We start from the raw sequence: 22,645 nt of genomic DNA, 5'->3' as shown, positions 1-22,645 counted from the left end.
CTGGTTTTGTGCTTATACTTGCATGCTGCTATAGTTGCTATTGTTTGCTTTTGCTTTCGCTTAATACACTATTTTCTTCATTATATCTTCTAATTTTAGCTCCGTGTACTTTTCCAAGTTTCAAACAGTCGGATAGGTTTTTCAAATTTTCTTTGATCAGCACTCATTGTGAAATTTATGACAATTTCAAAATCAAAGTGAGTCAGTGGCATAAGGAAATTTTATTGCCTCGTGGCCGTATGGAATGAACATAATTTAGAACATTCTCACAATTTTTTTCCGATGCGGTATCATGGAGAAAAGTTGCATCCAAGTTAGAAAAATGAACTCCTCCCCCCCCCCCCCCCCCCGGGTGACATCACTAGACAAAGTTTCCAATTTAAACTGTTTTTTTAAAACTCATCTAAATATTATGTCTTATATCTCTTAGTATTTGTCTGATTTTAAAACTTAGAATATTTTTACTATGTGCTCACGAGTGTAGTAGTTTTTATGTTCCGACTCCTGGCACTGATGTATTGTTTACGATAACGTTTCCAATTCTCTCATCTCTCTTGTGTGGCTTATCTGTAAAATAACACGTGGGCTTTTTTTTTTCTTGAGATTAAATCCCCCAAGAAATGTGCAGAATTTTTGTTTTATTTTAAGGAATACCATTGTTACTCTTAGTAAGCGGCAAACAGCGATGAATTTAGTTTATTCTGTGTTTGCAGTAATTTATCAGCAGGATGATCATCCAGGGATCAATTATTAAGTGCTCCTAGAATGAATTTGAAATTGTTTCTTTCTTGTAAGTACAGCGTTACTGGTGGTCTGGAATGTCAGGGAAAATCAGAATATTTACAGTGAGTTAGAGAAGTTGAGGATTTCATAGAAATATTTAGGAAGTTTGGTGATTAAGTGCCACAGCTTAGCAACTTAAGCCGATTGCCATTCACGCAAGGGCAACTTTAAAGTGCCGTTTTTCATAATTTGAATCTCATTACGTGGAAATTCTGTCAGAATATAGGAAAATAAAGAAATCCAAGTGCAAGTTTCATTTGAAAGTAAGGGAGAAGTCTGAGAATTTGGAATTTTAGGAGTCTAGGAAAAGCAAAAAAACACAGGGAATTGGAAAATGAAGGAATGATGAAAACCTTGAAGTTATTGAGAACCTATTGCTACAGAGATTTTCATTATGTGAATATTGCATTTTCCAGACTTATCCTGAACTTTGAATTTGACAAAAGCGTTTGTAGCTGCGCAGTAACTTTTTGTTAGTGACAGGTCAGAAATGTTGCCAATGTAGGATTCACCCCTTTTAAGTGCAAAGTATAGAAAAAAAAAAAAAAACTGAAGTTAGAAAAACAAACAAGACTACGGCAAAATTATTGTTGTTAATAAGAATATTTCAAATCCTTTATCATGCAATTAATTTTATTTTATTTATTTTTTTAAAACTATTTTTCAAATTCACGTAGTCATTGGCTTGCAGGTTGATTTTTTCATATTTTCTCAATCGTTAGTTTCTTACTCAAATCCCATTCTTATTAATATATCCAAATTAATAATCTCTCACCATATTTTTGCCTTCTACCCAAGAATTTTCCTACCATATGCTGAAATTCATGTCTCCTCTTTCCCATCTACATCTATTCCTTCTGGGAACAAGCTCAAAGCTTCATCTAATACTCAAAGTATTAAATGATTGCTTGTTTTGCACCGGAGGCAGAAACTACACAAAGACACATATATAAGTGCTCTTTAAACAACCCAGAACGATACTTGTCCATGCAAATAGCATTCCATTGTTAGCGCAGGCTCTGTAAATCTCTAGCTAAATTTATTCAATTTCAAAGAAAAGTCTCAGACCAAAAAAATTGCTGATTCAGCAATTTTGAAATAGAGTAAGTCGCAGCTGCCTGTTGACATTAAGATTTAGGTGTAGCTCTAGTTTTCAATAGAGAATTGTACATTCTTCATTTCTTCTGCTGTCAGAAAGGTGACTTCTGAAGACAACGTTAATTTTGGAGTTTCTGAAATCTTGCTAAATTTAATTGGAAAATATGATTCAAATTTGGAAACTATCTTATATAGGTTATATATCTCTATATGGTATCTTATGCTTGGATGCTTTGAATCATTTTTTATGGGAAAATATTCATGCGCAAGCTGCTGTGCTGGCTTACCATAATAACAGTACAATGGGTGGCCCTGTAGAGAGCCCTCTGCTGCGATACTTACCTTGCAAAAATCTCATATCTTATCGATACCAAGTAATAAAGAAAACTGGAGGAAAATGGCATGTTTTGGTCTTCAGAGTAAAGGAGGGTTAAAATAGTATGCTCATGCTCCTGTTACCATAGACTAATCTTATAGTATCGTTCTTTAATTTAAGATCCTTTACATTGATATTTACGGAGTGTGGCCAATTCAAAACTGAACTTGGGTCATAAAAGGCTAGTAGATATCCAGCTGACGTTTTCATGAGCTTAATCGATTGCTGAAAACTTGATAAATGTGCTGGTTTTAACAGATCTTCAGTATTATGCTGTTGACGTTCGTGTTCGTGTTTTTCAAGTGTGCTGGAGTGCATTTTGCGATTTTGAGAAATGTGTGAGTATTTGGAACAACTTGTAACTATAAATTTAGGGCAGGTCTAAAATAAGAGGCAGCTTTTTTCAGTGAAATTATCACTGCTGATCAAAAGTGTGAGTGTTAGGAGGATACAAAATGAAAAACATACTCCAGCACTCAAATTTCATGGACATCAAATCAAAATCACTGAAGAATATTCAATCCTGTAAAAACCTGTGTGTCTATCAGGTTAACAGCGATCAGATCAGCCATCAAAAATGCCAATCTGATCATCCGTTGGCGGCATTGGCCTGCAATGACAAATTTTTGATCTCTTTTCATTGTATACCTCTTACATGTAAAGTTTCGGTTTGTTATCAAAGTTAACAAGCTGCATCAGACGGTCCAATTTAAAAGATTTAACTCCATTTAGGGGACATTCTCAACTTATACCAGAGTTCTTTAATCAACTTTGATTAATCATTTCTGTCAGAATCAGCTTTCCTCCTCATCTTTTGAGTAGATCACTAAGTCTGTCTCTTAAGCTAACCACAAGGTTTGACTGAAGATCAGGATTCAGGTACTCGGAAAAAACTGCTCAATGAAAGTTACTTAATTTGAAGGTATTCTTAGTGAGAAAACTCTAAGCAGCAAGCAATGAGATTGATGTCTACAAGTCAAAAAAGTGAGCCAGAGATCTACACAGCCTCACACCACTATGAAATGCGGTACTTTTGGACGGTTGTAGGTATCAATCTTTCAAGGACAACTTAGGTGGATTTTCTTCTCTTTCTTTTCCACGCGCTCTCTTTCTCTTACGAATCGATATCTTATATTTTTACATCTATTGGCAGCACATCAACTCTTGTAGCACTTTCCTATTCTTTACTCATCCTTTTCTCTCTAATGGCTGACATTTTGCTCATGAAGAATCCTAATTGCGCTGCAAATTTACTTTCTCATCCTGCAGTCCAATTTATTCTGAATAGTTCAGTAAATTTCTTCTTTGTAGATATATCATCCAGTTCTTTTATTATTTTTGCTCTACTTGCATGATGATAATTAAATTTCTGCCCGATCCACGATTCAATTGCTCAAAATTATCTGCATCACTTTATCATTTGATTGACAAATAAGTGAGCATAAGAAACCGTACAAGAACCTACTGAATTTGTCCATCTCTTAGATTGTTAGAACTTACAGAGGGAAATGAATTTCTAAATGTATAATCCAGCACAGTTACCCTTTCCAACTACTAACCCACTTTTGTTGTTTCCCCTCTTTAGGAACAAGAAATAGCAGAAACCATGGAAGTAGCAGATCCTGTGACTCCCCATTCCCCAACTCCATCTCCCGTTCCCTCCCATCCAATTTCTTCCCCTATTGTGCGCCCTGAGTCTCCGTTTGGTGGAACCTACCCTATCGAGAAGCTCGATGAAAACACACTCGATTCCAATGCCTCTTTACTGGATGATGAAGTAGCTGGTATTCCGTCTCTTGAAGTAGTTGAATGTGCAAAAGAAGTAGGCTCACAAACAGGTCAGAGCTTAAGAACTCCCCCACCAGAACAAAAGAGTGTTGGTATTCAAATGTCCGAGCCGTCAAGCATTCAGACCGTAGATCTCCTTGATGAATGCACGGTGACTGATCCAATTTTCAAACAGATTATGATCAGTCAGGTAAAAAATGAAAATGATAATACAATTCAAATTTCAACTGTGACCACATTTCCCGAAGATCAGATTGATAGTGTCAAAATCGGATTCGAGCGCAATCCCGATCAAACAACAAGCATTCAGTATTCTGAGAAAGTACCTTTCGAAGTGGCAATTGCCGAACCTGGTTGGAGCAATGTCTCTTTGACTCATCACTCAGATGACTCATCTGTTCTAACTTTAAAGAACACCGGTGCCTTACCATCCGAAAATATCAGAAACGAAGCTGCAAAACAGTTCTCCCTTGTTACATTAGAAAGTTATTTAGACACCTCTGATGCCAATGAAAAGTCTAAGTACTCTGGTCAAATAACCTCCGGCTCAGTTGATTCGGTAGTATCCACTAAATTTGATCATGCAACACCAGACTCGGAAGGACTGTTGAATAAATTAGAACCCTCAGATTCTGCTGGAATTGCCACCAAAGTGGAACAAATCGAAAAAGAAATCATGCTCAAAAATATTTCTTTTACCGTGCCAGAAAAGTCAGAGGAGCAATTTAAAATTTCAGAAGTATCAAGCAGAAAATTTACAGAAACATTGCCAAAAATTTCAATCGAGGTTAAAGTACCAAAGGCACCTAATTATGAGCCCTCGGCAAAAGATAATGAGTCTCAGTCAGAGATTAGCTTATCAGAATCGAATGAAAACTCAAAAGAATCTACACCTGTGACAGAGGACAAAGAGAGTAATGTCAGTTTTAAGGGACCAGAAGATCAATCAAGTCATGTAAAAGCCCAGAAGAAAGTTTTGAGTAAAAAGAAGCAAGTGATAAAAACTCAAGACAAGGAGGCAACGTCAAGTGCTGCACCTTACTCTGATGATACTGCGGAGGAAATAGTTCCAGATCCAGACTTGTCAGTGCCCAAGAAAAAGGCCAATCGAAAAAAAGGGAAAAAGTCCCAAAAGAATATTCTACCCCCTCGCGACGAAGGGCAAATCTCAACTGCGGAGTTACTATCCAGCGAGGCAAAGTCAACTCAGGCTGGGCCAGTCATAACGGAGTGCAGTGCTCAAACAGAAGCTCAAGAATCAGGTGTAAAATCCTCTCAAACAGAGGAAACAAAATCTAGCCCTAGAGACAGCAAAGATGAAGAGAAAGTTGATGCTGATACCCAAACGTCAAAGGCTGGAAGTACCTGTTCTACCCAAACATCACCTGTTAAAAAACAGTCGGGTATCGTTCAGACTTCACCAATCAAAGAAGAACCGAAAGTAAAGAAAGAGCCCAGAAAATTTGGAGAGGATACGGCTCCTCCAAACCTTGCACATGGATCAAGACAAGATGAATTCACAGTCACTAATACAGTCTCAATTTTGCAGGATAAGTCGAAGAGGAAGAGCAAAAAGAGTTCTCGATCCAAGAAGAGTGTCCCGTATATCAAAGAACCTCTAGTCAGCTATCCAATTTCGAAAGATTCCGATACAGAACAAGATCCAAAGAGCTTAAGCCCAGACTCTAGCGAACTACAGGATTCTTGTTTCACATCGAAAACATCTGTTAGAATTAATCCTGCTACCAGAACATCAGAAATCATAACTGATATCTCACGACCAGTCGATGCCTCCGAAGTTTTTGTGGACACTGTCATTGATACCTCCAGGAAACCATTTATTTCTAACCATCCGCAGGAAAGTAGGTCGAGAGAAGATTACGGTAGTCTTCATTCAGCAGAAAGCTTGTCGTTAGAAGAAGGTCGCTCACTCGAGACCTCTGTAAATACAGTTGCCAAAGATTTAGCAAACCCAAAACAAACCGATGTTTATCATGAGCATAGTGGCTCTGGATTGAAAGAATGGGAAGGTGATGTCACAAATTTACAGTTGCTGGAAAGTTTGCCACCCCGAGGAGAACACTCTCCAGGGCCTCCTGAAGATGTCCATGCGAAAATAGAAAACAATAATACTATTCAGATTGATCGCGGACATCATACAGTTGAAGTTGAGTCTGAAGTCACTGTTCAGAATGCTGAATATGGCTCAGTAGAAGCACCGTTAGGAAGAACTGCTCCTGTAATGGAATCTATTCCTGACAAGTCCAATCGGCCTGGAATCGATCCAAATCTTGAAAAACAAGATTCTGTGGCTCTCTATGATAATTGTGGTCGATTGAAACAAGATGCTGATGAGCTAAGTGCAGTAGTGCAAGATCCAAAGGCCGCTCTGTTAAGTTCACAGGCTTCATTTGAGAGCCTCGAACTGAAGAAAAACACCATAAAAAATCTGATCGATGCTTTGAAAATTTGCAATCAGTTTCAGTTTCTTGGATGTGAACTTCCAACATTTCTCTCTGGCCAGCTGCTTGATGCAAATGGTGGCAATGATCTTGACCATCAAGATTTAAAAGAAAATGATGCTGTAGCAACATTGTACAAAGATGTTCATTGCCTTTTCACAGAATTACAAAAACTGTATGCTCTGATCGCTGAATTGAAGGTAAATCTTCCAGTATTTGTTCTCTCTCTCCTTTTTTTTTTGGGGGGGGGGGGGATTATTTTTTTTTAAAAATAATCTGAAAAGTTAAAGTCATATCTGCATTTAGATAAGAGGGTTCTGCGGTAAATTAGTATGTACATGATTCTGGTCGCCAGAATTTTTAGAACTGCTCCTAAGTTCTCCTTATTATGTTGTCCCAAATTTTCTGTTTGTATTGCCTTTATTTTTCCTTTTCTTCCCTATGTTTGTGAGTCCTTATCTGTGAGTCATTGTCTTTCAAAGAAAAAAAGTTTCTACCCCCATCTAATTTATCTTACGGCTAAATGTAAGAGTTGGTGCAAAGCGTCTTAACTGCTATATTTTTCAAGAGATCCTAGTAAATGTTCAGGTTGTTCAGTCAAGATTGAACGTAGGTTTTAGAATTGTGAATACTTCTGAGTTGAGGTTGTTGAGTAATGGCGGTAATGTTGCGGGAATAATACGGTTTCGCTGAATGTACATGCTGCATTCATGGCAATAAAAGGATTTAATCACGGTTTAAAATTTGTCACAAGGTTAGATAAGGGTCTAAACAGAATCCTGCACCCTTTAAGGACTCAGAATATCAAGATGGTCTTAATAGCCGCTTGATAAAAGAGACTGTATAACCGTTACTCCTTGTGCATTAATGTTTACTGGATGATGTTATCTGAAAAGTTTTTCAAAGAAGTAAACCTACATATCAACGGTAACATTATCAGACCATGTATCTCATCTGCAGTATTTAAAAATCTCCGCTCCCATTTTATTTTTTGAAGGAGAACAGATCAATATCATTCCTTGAAGTTTCCATAGAGTTTTCTTTGCTCAGATAAGAAAAATCAGGGAAGTTTTCAAGAATTGACATTGAGTAGTTTTCCATTCAAAAAAATTTTTGAACAAATCTGTGCCGTTTGCTTTTCTGCCCGTCTCGTATTCAATTATTCAAAAAAATTCAATTATGAGTGCTTTGACAAGTATCACGATGTCTAAGTCGTATCCTCAAGTAACAGGAAGAAAAACATCAATATCTTTTATTAAGTCATTTTTTGTTTTTCTTCCTCAGAGTACTCAAGATGAAGATGAGAGGAAATCCAGAGGTAAAAAAATTGACTCTGCAATCAATGAGGTCTGTGAGAAGAAGACCAAGACTTTGAGCCAGATTAGTTCATTTGGAGACAAAATTTCGACTGATGATGAAGAAACCCTCAACTCATTTCTTGAAGAGTTTGAAAATCAAATGGATCTTTTCAAAAACAATTTGCATGAGTACGAAGTGGAACAGACTGAGAAATCTCTGAAGCAAAAACAATTTCTGGATCAGGTGGATTCATTGAAGGAGCGTTTGGCAGGTGTCCAAAGTAAAATTAAATCTATTCCTGCCAACAATTTAACGGACTGTTCTGAGGTGAGACATCTAACAATAATTTGGAATCAATCTTTTAAATTCTGCAAAGTGAGAACACAAAATAAATAAGAGATCTAAGTTGTAAGCTTTACACTATTTTTTTAGGTGATTTGTCAAGCTCAAGTGATGTGGTCGAACTGGCATGCGATATATTGCAACCATTAGGTAAAAAAACCTCGCATTCGATTTAGAAATCGATAGCTGAATCAAATGCAAGGTTTTTTTCCAAACACTATTCTGCTTCCATTTCTTTGATGAATTTTGCCGACTCTTGGGATTAGAATGATTCTTTAGGCTCATGCGCAAGGGCTATTGCCCTTTTTTTTGCTAAAAATCCAAAACCTGCCAAGATTTTCTACTTAATTGATGCGATATATCGCATACCAGTTCGACCACATCACTTGAGCTTGACGAATCACCTTAAATTGACAACTCAAGAGTGCTTTGCACCAGAATTACTCAGAGGTCATGTTAAATTATGTCTTTTTAAATAATTTACTGGTAGGAAAGTCAGTTATGATTAGTTTTGCTGTTTCGCTAAAAAGTTCTCATTTGAACTAAGGATGTCCCTGATCTCTCATTTTTTAAGGAATAGGAAGGGATTCTTTGTGGTAAGTCCAAAGTTTCCAACTAAAATGTACCATTTTTCTCATTTTTTTTCACTAAGCTACCAAAACGTTTTTATGTGTATGCCCTCTTAACTTGTACATTTGATCAGAACTGACTTCATGACCTTCATGAAACTACATTTATTAAATTTCAAAGGCCGTAAAAATTTGACATACCCATTTAAGTGAGTAGTGAAGAGAGAAAGAAATCATCAATGTAAGGAAAGCAATTACTGTAACTCTCATTAGATCAAAGGTTTTTTTGCAAATTAGTTAATGTAGATTACGATTTGTTCACACCAATTTTGTTACTCATGCTTGACTTCACATTCCCCACCCTGTAATTTTAGACCTTGTCGGATGTAAACTTCTAACGGCAGAATCAACGCAGCGAATTCGAAAAGCAATATGAAAATAATTAGCCTACTAGTAACCTCATTGTTTTACTTGAATAGCCCCTTTTTTGCAGTTCTCTCAGTCTCTTTTATTGTGTTCAATTCCAGAATGAAATTGATACACTTAAGGAGATCGAAAATGAAATTACGAAGATTCAGAGGGATCAGGAAAATCTACGAGAAGAACAGATAGCATGCAGCGATCCCAGTACATCAGCACTGATTGCACTGAAGGAGCTGTCAGAATCCATCAATAATGTAAAGTATGAACTAGAACTCAGAAATGAAGGAACTCTAGATTCTATGCTTTCCTCAAATGAGCTGGAAAAGACGGTTAACAGCACATCAACAATTCTAAAAGATGTTGGTATTGTCATTCAATCTTATGAGCCTGTTTCCAACTCTTCCCAACTTAAGGTAAGTTTGCGTTCTATTAAATTAAATTAAATGGCATAGGTAATTTTCTTGAAGATAGTGTACAATGCAATAGTGAGATGTACAAAGGAAATTTACTTGGTAAGGCAATTTATAGCTGAAGATGCTGACTGGGGGTCCACTTATGCTGATGCATATACCCTTTGTCTGGCATCTTCAGAATTTTACCAAAAGTAAAACTCTTCTTTTTTTGTACCAAAAGAGAAAGTGTGTTCTAGTGAAGCTCTAAAGATGCCCTAACAAGATTGATGTATAGTTCAAAGGTAATGAGACCGTGGCAATTAATTTTTACAAGGTTGTAAATTAGTTTATCCTTTGTAAAATTTCGTGGAAAAACACAAATGGTTCATTATCAAGTTCAAAAAAGCATTTCTCTAGGGAGGAATAGCTGAGCAAAATCCAACCAATCAATAGCCGACGGTAGAATTTACGTATCAAAGCGAAGCCTGATGGTGAGCTCAGTCAATCAGCAAACTCCGTTTTTCCTGCTGGCGACGCCATCAGAGCTTGCAAAAAATAAAATATCACCTCAAACTGGTCCCATTTTCGACACTTTGCAAAAGAGGTTTCGTCGCCATTTAGGGTTTATAAAATTCGAGACAGTTCCTAGAAGCCCAGTTCATTCAGAAAGTTGAAGGCATTTGAGAATGCAGTATTAACATTTTTTGAAAAACTGAATCATGTAGTGTCAAAATTTCTGCTCCTCTTTTGTTTTAGGACAAAATTGAAGTTTTTGAAGCCCTTCAAATTCACCTGAAAAAGTGTCTGAACTCTCTAAATTCTGTGAAAGCTTCAGCCACTCAGGAAAGCAGTCAGCTCCCTGCAGAATTAGATGTGGTCGAAAACAACGTTGTGAAAATGATAATGGTGGTAAAAGATCAGTCTGATCGAATGGCTCGTTCTGCAGCTCTGTCATCGGACTTGGAATATCATCTGGACACTATCAGCAGCTGGATTGGATCAGTCCAGAAGAAGTTGCCAGCATCATCATCATTAACAGCTACAAACTACAAGCAGTTTATCAGCTTATACTCCGTAACTATAATTTAGATTTCTTTCTCTTAGGTGTAAGACTCTGCTAATCTAGGGATAGGTTGATTTTGAAAATTCATTTTCTCAATCCTAAGGAAAATTTTTATGTTTAATCAGAGCATGTACTTTCAATAGATTCTTTTTTCACCAGATTGCTATCTTATCTATACCTAAAAAAAAAAAAAATGATGAGTTAGTTTATCACTTTATTTTTTATTTTGAAGAGAGAGAGAGAGCGAGCAATATTTTAAATTAACGCACTTCAGACCTTAACGCTTAGGGTTTCTGGTGGTCTGGAGAAATTATGGCAACCTGAAAAATCAGGGAGCTCTTAGAGAAAGTGGGGAAATTTTGCAAACAGGGTTCAGCAGAACTAAAAGTAATTCAAAGAAAAAATATCCAATCGGAAGTTATATTTGAATGTCAGAGAATTCGAAAATTTTGGTGTTATAGGGAATAGCAAAAATAGTCAGGGAATAAGAAAATGAAGAAACTGTCTTGATCTACAACTGCATATTTAATTTATATATTTAACCTCTCTTTCTCGAAAATTCTGTGAAGTATAAAGTATTTTTACCAGTTGAAATCCATCCGCAGATTTGTGGAATTTCTAAATTGCTTGAAACTTATATTTTAGTATCTTACAGAGAGTTTTTTTTGTCAAGAACTAATCTTCAGATTCTGATTTTTCAACCCAGTTTGACCAACATGACGCTGCCAAAAAATTTGCTTCTTATTATTGAAGTTCAATACCTCATAGTCTGACAAAACTGTAACTTTCAATTTAAGTAAACTGAAAAAATTATCGTTTCTTGTTGAAATGAGAAGTAACGAAGAAAGTCTGTAAAGTAAATATACGTGAAAAAAAATTCTGTTACAATGATTTAACTTAGTCTGTTTCTTTTTTATTTGTTTCCAGTCGATACTAGAAGAAATTCACCCACATCTTGCAGATTTGCCTTACCTCACTACGCCTATGGTAGATTCACAAAAGCATTGTGACTCAAAATTAGCTATAGCATCTGCTGACCTAGCTTTGCAAGTCTTAGACGTGTTTTACGAGGCAAAATCGAGTTCACTCATCCTCCAATCATTAGACCAGCTGTGGACACAGTATAGCGCCAAATGTGATGATGTTGAAAGTTGGTGTGACCAAATGAACGAGACAATGGGACTTGTAGAATCATTGAAAAATATTGCCTATTGGGTAAGTGTTTTCTTTCCCCTCTGTTTTAAAATGCACTTTTTTTTTTAAAAAAAAAAAAAAAAAAAACTATTTAACCCTGGGAGTCTTCTGAGGTTTAAAAAGAAATTACTGGACGTCAATTCCTCAAAATTGCCATGATTTCTCTTCTCTCCTCAAGAAAAATTCTGTGAAAATTTCAAGGAAAAATGTTAATTTGTTCTCCTTCAAAAAAGTAAAAGCGGAGCAGAGATTTTAAAGTACCGCACCTGAGATATGTGGTTCGGTAGTGTCACCTCACGCCATGATATCTCAACTCTGATAAACTGCTGCAGCTGCTCTGCTGAGCCAAAGATTGTGTATGCAATTTTTTCTCTGCGTATTTTTGAATTCTGCTCGTCAATCCAACTGGACTTGTTTTTAGGATGTTCATCCTCTTTAAAGTTCTACAAAAAGTCGTCTGCCATAAAAAAGTGTATTTTCTACCTCTTTGTTTTCGTAAACAATCATGGTTCACAAAAATTCTAAATGCCTGGTGAAAAAAATAAAAAACATGAAGTTGAAATTACCATTCATCTGTGACACACCATTCATTCATCACTTCATCTGAGGTAAACTTGTAAACTAAAGTTAATTTGATATCTTTTTTTCTGTTTTTTTCTTTTCTAGAATCTAATTTCAGAGAGAGAATTTCATCGAAACCAACTCGATGAGGCCAATTCAGTTCTTCACGATGCCACGAGAATTTTGTCAGATGATGATGAGGTCTCCCAAAGACAATTTTTTGCCCATTTGATGTCGAAATGGAACCAAACAGATTCAGAATTATCGGAGAAACTGCATGGTCCAGAATTGTTTCGATCCAGTGTACCTAATGCCTCAGATACCGAAACACCTGTTTGTCTATCGGAATACCAAGAAAAATTCAATGATTTGAAGTCTTTTGTCGAGCAGTTATCAACTCCATCTAAGAATCAGAGGGAGCTGGAATTTCAAATTCAGCAGTTAAAGGTATCCAAATATTTTTAGATTGCTTGACCTATTCTGTGCCAGTATGATCCTTACAGATCTATTCTCATAATGCCGGAGAACATATAAAAACTTCTAAAAACAGGCTCAAAACATTTGCCCAAAGTTTGAATACACTTGCACTTGTTGTCAGAGTCAAATGTCAGTTTGCTGATGTTAGTCTTATTAGTACAATGCAGAATAGAAAATTTTGAATGAAAATTCCAGTCAAGTGACCACCGTGTTGATGGTCAAGGTGTGACGACCATGAATCTCTGAAATACCTACTTTTAAGTAAAACCGAAAGACCACTTTCCTTTCCATTTACGATAAACAGGGCCCAAAACTGGTTATGGTGTGTGTAAATAGCATCTTTTGAGAAGATAATTTACCTCCATAATAACAATATGCTTTAAAACATTAAGGAAAAATTGATGAAGTGGCCGTATTAATGCAACTGTGCATTTATGCCTATGCATATGCAACTATGAAGAAAAAAAACACTAAGAAATGGCCCGAACTGTATGTAACAAGGTGGAGAAATGGTGCTGGGTCCACACTATTTGGCAGGGAAAACAAAGCCAAGAAGTTCCAAAAATTAAAATTAGAGTCAAAATTAAATTTGTTGAACTCTAATGCGCACCAGTACGAAACTGAGGCAACTGAGGCGAAAATGAGGCAGTATGCAACTACAGTATTTGTGCATTTATGCGTACTTTAGGAACTGTCTCATGCAAACCCTAAACACATAGTTCCTTTTAGCATAAACACGTCCAATTTTAAAATAAGTGTTTTAACTTCCTTGTGGTTTTTTTTTCAAGCTAGCATTTTCCTACTCTTACACCCTCCTTTTCCTTTACCTCTTCCATTTTTTGCCCTTTTTCCCGAAATTAATTTCTGTTCTTTCGCTAATTTTCAGACATCCTTGGACCTCTGCAATGCTTTGAGAGAAGAGTTATGGGGTCAGTTAAATCCTTTGGACAATAACTTTGACTCATTTGAGTCTCTTCTAAATGATGTTAATTCAACCGAAGAAACCGTGAAAAATGAAATATCTCAAGCTGTTCAAATTATTGAAAATTCTAAGACTATACATTTGGATTTAGCCAAATTAGACTATCAACAAAACCTTTTAAAGAATAATTTTGCCAATTACATCAGTAACAGTGAATCTTACGCCATGATATTCACTAATGTTCCATTGGACCTCGAGGTGAGTGATCATTTTCTTCTGTTTCTTAAAACTATTTTTTAACAGCAAAGTTAAACAATCATAACTTCGATTTGATTTGATAAAGGTAGGAATTTTTCATCTTAAGAAGTTTGTGGAATTCTCTTCTATACTCTATCAATTGCTCAATTTTAAGCATTTATGTACTAAGATTCCAATTCCTGTGGATGGTCTTTCATTCATATTTCTCTCCGAAATTGTAGAAAAACTTATTCATCAATTCTTTAATATGAATTTAGTGTTTTTTTCTAACTCAGGGCTAATTTCTTGCAGATATCAAGATCTCTTGATCTCTCAAGATTCTAGTTCTTGCCTCGCTCAAAATTTCATTTTAAATTTTTACCGTTCTGAATGAATTGCTCGTGGTTAATTTGGATTGTCCAACTTTGTTTCGCAACTTCCATGAGAAAAAAAATTCTTTTAAAATTCGATATTTTCTGTATTTTGCTGTTCTCTATGTTTTTCTAAAATTTTTCACCTATTTCTTCACCAATTCATGGTAAAGACACCAGTTTAATGAGGAACCTGTCATGTATTTAATATAATCTTAGCCCAGCAACTTTTTCACGTAAAATCGTATCTTCGATTTCAGCCTCTGGAAAAAGACCTGAAGTTAGAAGAAGAACTGATCCAGAGTCTGAGAAAATTGCGGAATGCAAGTCCATCACCCTCCGATTTGAAATTGCTCGGAAAATGCACAGTTTTTGATGACGCGGAGAATGCACTGTCTGCCGCAGAGAAAACACATCTGGAACTAACTTCTCAGTTCAATGTGTTAAGCTCTCAGTTGAATGAGGTCCAAGGACTATCAACCAAGTTTACGCAAATGTATGTGAATTTGAAAAATGCTTCCAAAGAAATCCAATCCAGTGTATCAATCCTCCTCCTGGATTCCAACGAACATGTGACGTTTGAAACTTTGGTGAACACCGTAGAATCTCTTCAGGTCAGTAATTTTACTCTTTTTATTCTGTCACAATCATTGTACTTACAAATGGCTTTTCTGCTCCGTTTTTCATGACACTTTTGTATGTGTTCTGTGCCTTCACGCAACATTTGAAAACTTGTAACAAAAGTTACAAATGGACTACATTTTGCAATGAAGAAACACTCTTTCTGGATCATTATAGAAACAGCAAAAAGGTCATTTTTCTCATTTTGGTTGCACTATCAGTCTCACAATAACAGCGGTGAGGCTCACAGTGTCCTTCTTGTTAATTTTCTTTGCTTTGTCGGTTGAAAATGCGGGTGTGATCCCTGCGAAACATCCCGGGCTTTTTATTTTATCTTATGTATTCTTTTTATTATTTGCGGCCTTAGTCTCGATTTAAGTTGTTTTTTGTCAGTGTTTCGGGGCTGATTAAGTTGTTTCTTCTCTTATCAGAGTCGATCAAATCACACAATTCTTTATCTACCGTGGAGGCTCAACCCAACAGTCAAAAGTGTGATTTTCTCGTTTTAGAGAGATCCCTAGATGCCTCCCTGAGGGATGGTCCGGTAATATTGATCGGGGCATGTATTAAAGCCAACAAATACTTTTCCGCACATCGGCCTGTTCCCCTTTCATTACACTCACGCAATTTATCGTTTTAAAATTTCGATCAATTTGAACAGTATCTATAAATACTTTTAAATGACTTTTATTTTAGGCACCTTAGTTATTTCACCAATTGACCATTTTGGCAAATAATGCGCATAGGTATATTTTCGAACATGACTGATAAGAGCCGCGCCGTAGCGGGCACTTCTAGTGTAGTGGAGATGGCTGGGACCCACAGATACCCGGGGGGAATCCCCGGGGATGGGCTCCTTGGATGCCAAGGGGGCAGTCCCGTGGGGTTGGGCACCTTAGATGTCAGAATGGGCAGCCCCTGAGGGGTTGGGCTTCTTAGATGTCAGGTGGGGCAGCCTCCGAGGGGTTGGGCTCCTTGGATGCCAAGGGGGCAGGCCCTGGGGGTTGGGCTCCTTGGATGCAAAGGGGGCAGGCCCTGGGGGTTGGGCTTCTTGCAGGTGAGGTGGGGCAGCCGGGGGGTTGGGCTCCTCGGTTGTCATGGGGGCAACCTCTGGGGGTTGATCTTCTTGGATGTCAGGTGGGGCAGTCCCCGAGGGGTTGGGCTCCTTGGATGCCAAGGGGGCAGCCCCCTGGATGGGCTTCTTGCAGGTGAGGTGGGGCAGCCTCCGGAGGGGTTGGGCTCCCTGGTTGCTATGGGGGCAACTCCTGGGGGTTGGGCTTCTTGGATATCAGGTGGGACAGCCTACGGGGGGTTGGGCTTCTTGGAGGTCCGGTGGGGCAGCCCCAGGGTGTTGGGCTCCTTGGATGCCAAGGTGGGCACCCCTGGGGGTTTTGTTCCCTAAGAAACAGGGGCCTCTTGGATTTTATTCTTATTCTTGGGTGGGCTTCACATAGCTGAAATTCGTACCTTGTTGCAGGGCCGGATTAAGGGAGTGGCCACATGGGCCGCGGCCCATGGCGGCATATTTAGGGGGCGGCAAATTTTGCAATTTTTTTAAATGTAGGTGTATAAAAAAATCGGATTCAGAAAAAAAATTACAAACGAGAAAAGCATCTTTCGGTGACACAAGAGTCGACCTTTAATTAGTCGAGTGAAGAGAGAAACCAAACACACAATTTGGTATGGAGCGACGCGGCGCAGAGAGCAATGATGATGAAAAGGACTTGATGAAATAGAACTTGAAATGAAAAGGAGAAGCCCTCAGCGCGGCGGTCGGCATATAACACATATTAGCACCTGCAAGACTGCATGAATACTTCACGCATTGCGTCAAAAACAGCGCGGTCATCGTGAAACGCATAGCGCCTACTAGACTTCATGAATACTTCACGCATTGCGTCAAAAACAGTGTAGTCAGCGCGGCGCGGCGGCGGAGGTTAAAATTATTAAACCACATTTATGTTTGTTTTTGCATAATTTGTACGTTCATTTCTTACAAATGGAGGGCCTTGTTCACACAGAGATAGGTTTACGGAACATAACTTTCGCGCAAAGTTACGTGAACTTTTGCTAATAGTGTTGACAGGGTTTTCGCAAAAAATGTGTCCAACACGAGTGAACGCGTCTTATGCGCCCCTCCCCTCCCGCTCCGATACTTCACTTGACGGTTTTTATTGATGTTCCAAAACGAATGAGAAGGGAGCGGCAAAATACAGGTGGCCCATGGGCGGCAAGTAGGTGAATCCGGCCCTGCCCTGTTGCCTGGGTCAATGATCTGCCTTCAATTGGCCGGTTATGCAAAATGACTGTCGTGACGCACGAATAGTGGTATCAGAATTTTTCATTTTGATATCATAGTGGGTTGAAGGCGCTCCTCTGGATTGTATTTGTGTGGCCGCTAGAACGATGTTGAGCAGAAATGTTCAGGAATTTCGAGTTTTCAATCGAGCCGTAATTTTGAAAAATGCCCCAAGAACATTAGTGCACGTTTCAAGATTTTTTTTTTTTGTAAGCGCAAAACTCTTTTTTCAGTCTTCAAATGACCAAAATCCGCCAACAACAGGTTTAAAACACTAATTTCAAAAATGCGTATCTCGTGATGAAGTGTCAATCTTAGTGCCTAAAACGCGAATATCGGCATTTCCGCCGTATTTTCCAACAGTTCAAGAAATTATTCAAAATGCTGACGGAGTCGTCCGAAAAAGCATATTTTTCTTGCTATGTATCCTCAAGAATCATTACCCCTCTACCAACAATAATGAGGAATGTAGACAGTTTTTTTTTTATTCTCCTGGAAAATCATGTTTTCTGAGATAGGTACGCACCTCTGCACTTTCACCATCGATATGTTGTCGTCGCATGAAACTAAGGCTCTTTGAGCATTTAATCAAATTGAAAAGAAAAGAAACGAGTAGTTTATAAAGTAATGATGGCTCAACGGTCGTAAGTAAATGACTCTCATCGATCTGATGATCGGAGGTGTTGAAAGAAAAGTAGGAATGATATGATAGCGTGACTGAGTATTGTGAGCCTGTTCAGAATGTTCTCAGAATAATGTGTTTATAAGTGGATTATGTTTCATCTAGTGTATCATATCTGCTACGAACATCTTTCCTCTTGAAGTAATTTTGACACTCAACTTTCAAACTAACTCCCATTTTTCACGTCACATCGTGATTCTTCTTCGAGGTTGGTGCAATAGCTGTTCAGTCCTCAAAAAGAACGTTGATCCGAGCGGGACAATGAAGATTCAAGAATCGCTCAGGGCCGGATTGAGGGGGTGGCCACATGGGCCGCGGTCCATGGCAGCAAATCTAAGAGGCGGCAAAAATTTGCAATTTTTTAAAGTGTAGGTATAAAAAAAATCGGATTTATAAAAACAAAATTACAAACGAGAAAAGGCGATAACATCTCTCATTTCCTGAGAGTATAGTAATTTCTAATTTTGTCGTCTCTTAGTGATATAAGAGACAGCACCCTCAATAAGTCGAGTTACGAGAGAAACCAAACACGCGATTTGGCCTAGAACGGTGCGACTTAGATAGAAATGATAACGAGGACTTGAGATGAAAAGGAGAAGCCCTCGGCGCGGCGATCGGCATGTAACACATATTAGCGCCTACAAGACTGCATGAATACTTCACGCATTGCATCAGACACAGTGCGGTCATTGCGGTCAGCGTGAAACGGATAGCGCCTACAAGAATGCATGAATACTTCACGCATTGCGCCAAACACAGTGCGGTCAGCGTGAAACGCATAGCGCCTACAAGACTGCGTGAATACTTCACGCATTGCGTCCGACACGGTGCGGCCTGCGCGGCGCGGCGGCGGATGTTAAAATCATTAAAACACATTTCTGTTGGTTCTTTCATAATTTTTTCGTTCATTTCTTAAGAATGGAAGGCCTTGTCCACACAGAGATAGGTTTACGGAACTTAACTTTCGCGCAAAGTTTCGTGATTTTTTGCTGGCAGTGTTGACAGGGCTTTCCCAAAATATGTGTTCAGCACGAGTAAATGCGTCTTATGCACCCCTCCCCCGCTGGCACGTTCATTTGATGGTTTTCATCGAGTTTCAAAACGAATGAGAAGGGGGCGGCAAAATATAGGCGGCCCATGGGCAGCAAGTAGGTTAATCCGGCCCTGGAATCGCTTCGCTGTGTTTCTGTGGCCTCACGGTTCCCTCTACTTCATTTTCTCGAAGTTAAATTGGAGAGTTTTTCGAATCATTGCCAGAGCAATTGTTGAACATACTGTACTGTTTTGTCATGATAGAATTCTTCCACCTAGCGTGGATTTTCCCTCGGAACATTAAGTCTTCCGTAAAATGTTACCAAGAGTTGCGCATTTTACTCAAAAATACCTCCTCAAAATCTATTTTGCCAACCCTACTAAAATCGTTCTCTACGGCGTAACAGTCGCTTTTTAGCGATGACTTTGCCCTATAGGGATTCTACGTTTTATCGGATTGAATCCAAAACATTGAAACAAAATAATAATCTCCTTCAATGCTAGAAATGAGAATAAATCGATGTATATTTATCGCTTTTATGTGACGCCCATTCAGCTTGCGAATATTCGCCGAGCAATAAGCATCGTCATGAAAATTGGCGGTGAGTTCGGTGGTGCCCTCCCACAAGACTAATTAATACAGGCTTCCGGGGAAAGTTTGAATGCAAGACTATTTTCGCGGAACGCCCATCGGGCAAGCGATCGGTGTGCTTTCTCAACTCGCCTACATTTAGAGGTTACTCCAGATTTCCCTACTTCCAGCTTTTCTTGACCTTGACGAAGTGTAATTTTTTCCGTTTGAAGCATCAAAAGCTACACACATTGAAAAAAAACCGCATTGGATCTAGAGTCCAGACTCTTTAAAACATTGACAAGAAAAAATACTCTTGATTTAATCGGATTTTTGCTTGAATCAAAACGAAATCCGCTTAAATTAAGAGGTTTGGTTCTTGATTTAAGCTAGATTCTGATTGAATCAAGAGTACTTTTTCTTGTCGATGTTTTTAAGAGTCTGGACTCTAGATCCAATGTATTTTTTTGTTGCTTAACCCAAGCATTTTTTCTTGTTCCTAAAAAAATTTTAGCTTAAATCAAGCCAAAAAGACCTCTTGGCGGCAAATTCTAGAATTATTAGGCCTCCTATAATTGTTCAATTAATGAATCAAGGGTATCATTCTCGGTAGTTTCCACTAAAACGCGAAATTCATCAAATTTTAAACCCTCGCAAATTCTCCATTCGCGTGTGGAAATCTAGCAACATTGAAATGTAGCTACGTTCTTGGGCGAGAGGAGCTATGAAACGTAATTAAAATTCGTATTCAGTTGAAAGCTTTCGAGTTCTGCGGACTGATCCGAAGTGCCACCCGAGCTGACAGCCCGTGAGAACTCGATGACCGAAAAGGCTCGACGTCGCGTTGGGCCAAGACGTGACGTGCCGGTAGTGGTATCGACACCCGGGTTCCAGGCCGGGAATCCGGAACGACAAGAATTGAAAATTGATTGCAATCGCGTAATTAGACTGCACAGCGAGGTGCGAGGAGACGGCTTTCGGGGGTCGTTCCAGGGGGCTGCCGCGGCGAAGGGGGCTAATGGGGGCACGTGAGCGGCTAGCGTGTCTGGAACAGTTTGCACCGGCCGCGTCGCGGCGACGAAGCCGTTTCCCCTTTTTAGCCCGCCCGGTTCGCCTCTTGAGCGCCCGTTTAAAAGCCTCCCAATCCCGAACAGCCCAATGACACATAAAAACTTTCAAGTCGGCTAGGAAATTGCTCCGCGCCGCCTTCTCTCATCCCTCTCGCCCCCTTCTCCTATCCCTTTCGCCCCCTTAGGAGGCGATGTCGTGCACTTTCCGTTCACCCCTCCCCCTCCCCCCCTCCTGCGAGGTCGTCCATGCCTTCGTTGTTTTCGGAGGCGTCGTAAAATTGATCGTGTTCGCTCGTAGTCACCTGGAGCTGTCATTAGGTTGGCCCGATCTCTGCCCTAATTGTGGGCGACGTCCCTTCAAGCGCTTTTCTTTGGGAGAGGCGCGATGTGAAGATAGGGCCTTGCTCACCCCTGGAGATGAGGGGTTTTTGACCAGCGCGCTATTTGTTGCCTAAACGCCTGATTGAAGGCGAATGAGAGTATGCGTAACATTGGTTAAGTGGAGTCATGCCCATGCTCTGTTCTGTGGTGCAGGCTAAATATTTGTCGCCTACACGCCTGATTGAAGGCGAATGAGAGTATCCGTAACATTGGTTAAGTGGAGTCATGCTCTGGTCTGTGGTGCAGGCTAAATATTTGTTGCCTACACGCCTAATTGAAGGCGGATGAGAATATGCGTAACATTGGTTACGTGGAGTCATGCCATGCTCTGGTCTTTGGTGCAGGCTAAATATTTGTTGCCTACACGCCTGATTGAAGGCGAATGAGACAAAAAGATTCATAGGTGAAACTCAAACCTTGCATCATTATACACATCAGCAAAGGTAAACAAGAACTAAATTTGACTCATGGTATGATGCATTAAGTTCCGAAAGAAACCTCGTGACCTTTTCCAGGAAAAGGCACGACAATTCATGACCAGGTATTTTCAGTTAAGCAAAACTTGCCAAGTTAAATGGAAAAATCTTATTTTTTTGAGATCTTGATGGTGCATTCTCTCGTGTCTTGAATAATTGACTCTACTCGAACGTCATTTTAAAAGCTCTCACTTGCATTTTTTATAACTTTAAGAAACTCGTGAGGTTACACCAGCGCACTAAACACACGGAGGAAGCAACTATTTTAACTCTCAGGAGCGCATATTGCCTACTCACAAAACTGAAGGAACGTATGCATAACATTAGTTAGGTGGAGTCATGCTCTATCACGTGGTGCAGGGTAAATAGTTTCCCTTCATTTAGACAATCAGGCAAAAATCGTTGCATCCGCGGAAAGTACTCATCAATTGAGGCATTTGGTGCAAAAAGGACATTCCACGGTTGCGGTGTTTCAGAATCTCTAGTCCTAATTTTTAATAAAGAGAGAAAACACTATCAGGTGAATTTTCTGAAATTTTACGTTTTTAGCACTGTGAAATCATGAAGAAAATTCCGTAAAAGTACATATACATTTGCTTTACTCATAATGGATGAAACGTTGGCGGAGATCGAATCGAATCGTAATCGAATCAAAGCTCGCGGATAATCGGATGTTTGATCAAGAAAACTGAGAACTTTGAAGTCTTTTTTCCCTTTTTTATGTACATCGGTAAATTTTTGATGGAAAAAGTTATTCATTCCGGTACGGTAAAGAGAAAGCTAGATATCCTCCCAAAGTCAACAGCACTGGGAAAAAACACATTGGATCTAGAGTCCAGACTCCTGAAAACATTGACAAGAAAAAATACTCTTGATTCAATCGGATTTTTGCTTGAATCAAAACAAAATCCGCTTAAATTAAGAGGCTTGGTTCTTGATTTAAGCTAGATTCTGATTGAATCAAGAGTACTTTTTCTTGTCGATGTTTTTAAGAGTCTGGACTCTAGATCCAATGTGTTTTTTTCCCAGTGAGCGCCTTGACGATCGCGGATATTACAGACTTCATTTTAATTTAAACTCGTGTCCAATATTATTAGAAGACGAGCCAACTCCTGTCCATACTTTGGTTGCGTTTTGGTCAACGCTGTCCTTTCGG

General features: G+C 39.0%; 1 protein-coding gene across 2 annotated transcripts in view; it reads left to right on the top strand.

Annotated features, from left to right (window-relative positions):
* LOC109035280 (uncharacterized) overlaps nucleotides 1–22,645 on the top strand; it is a 250,496-nt gene that overhangs the window by 177,855 nt on the left and 49,996 nt on the right. For both annotated transcript variants that reach the window (XM_072302795.1, XM_072302794.1), the window contains 8 exons: nucleotides 3,843–6,707; nucleotides 7,792–8,133; nucleotides 9,245–9,553; nucleotides 10,289–10,606; nucleotides 11,523–11,810; nucleotides 12,456–12,797; nucleotides 13,714–14,007; nucleotides 14,618–14,971. In XM_072302795.1, the coding sequence (XP_072158896.1) occupies nucleotides 3,843–6,707; nucleotides 7,792–8,133; nucleotides 9,245–9,553; nucleotides 10,289–10,606; nucleotides 11,523–11,810; nucleotides 12,456–12,797; nucleotides 13,714–14,007; nucleotides 14,618–14,971 (5,112 nt within the window). The remainder of the gene's footprint in view (nucleotides 1–3,842; nucleotides 6,708–7,791; nucleotides 8,134–9,244; nucleotides 9,554–10,288; nucleotides 10,607–11,522; nucleotides 11,811–12,455; nucleotides 12,798–13,713; nucleotides 14,008–14,617; nucleotides 14,972–22,645) is intronic.

This window comes from Bemisia tabaci, chromosome 7, assembly GCF_918797505.1.
Source record: "Bemisia tabaci chromosome 7, PGI_BMITA_v3".
Lineage (NCBI taxonomy): Eukaryota > Metazoa > Arthropoda > Insecta > Hemiptera > Aleyrodidae > Bemisia > Bemisia tabaci.
The sequence above is the reverse complement of the archived record's forward strand: the minus strand, read 5'-3'. Positions and strand labels throughout refer to the sequence as shown.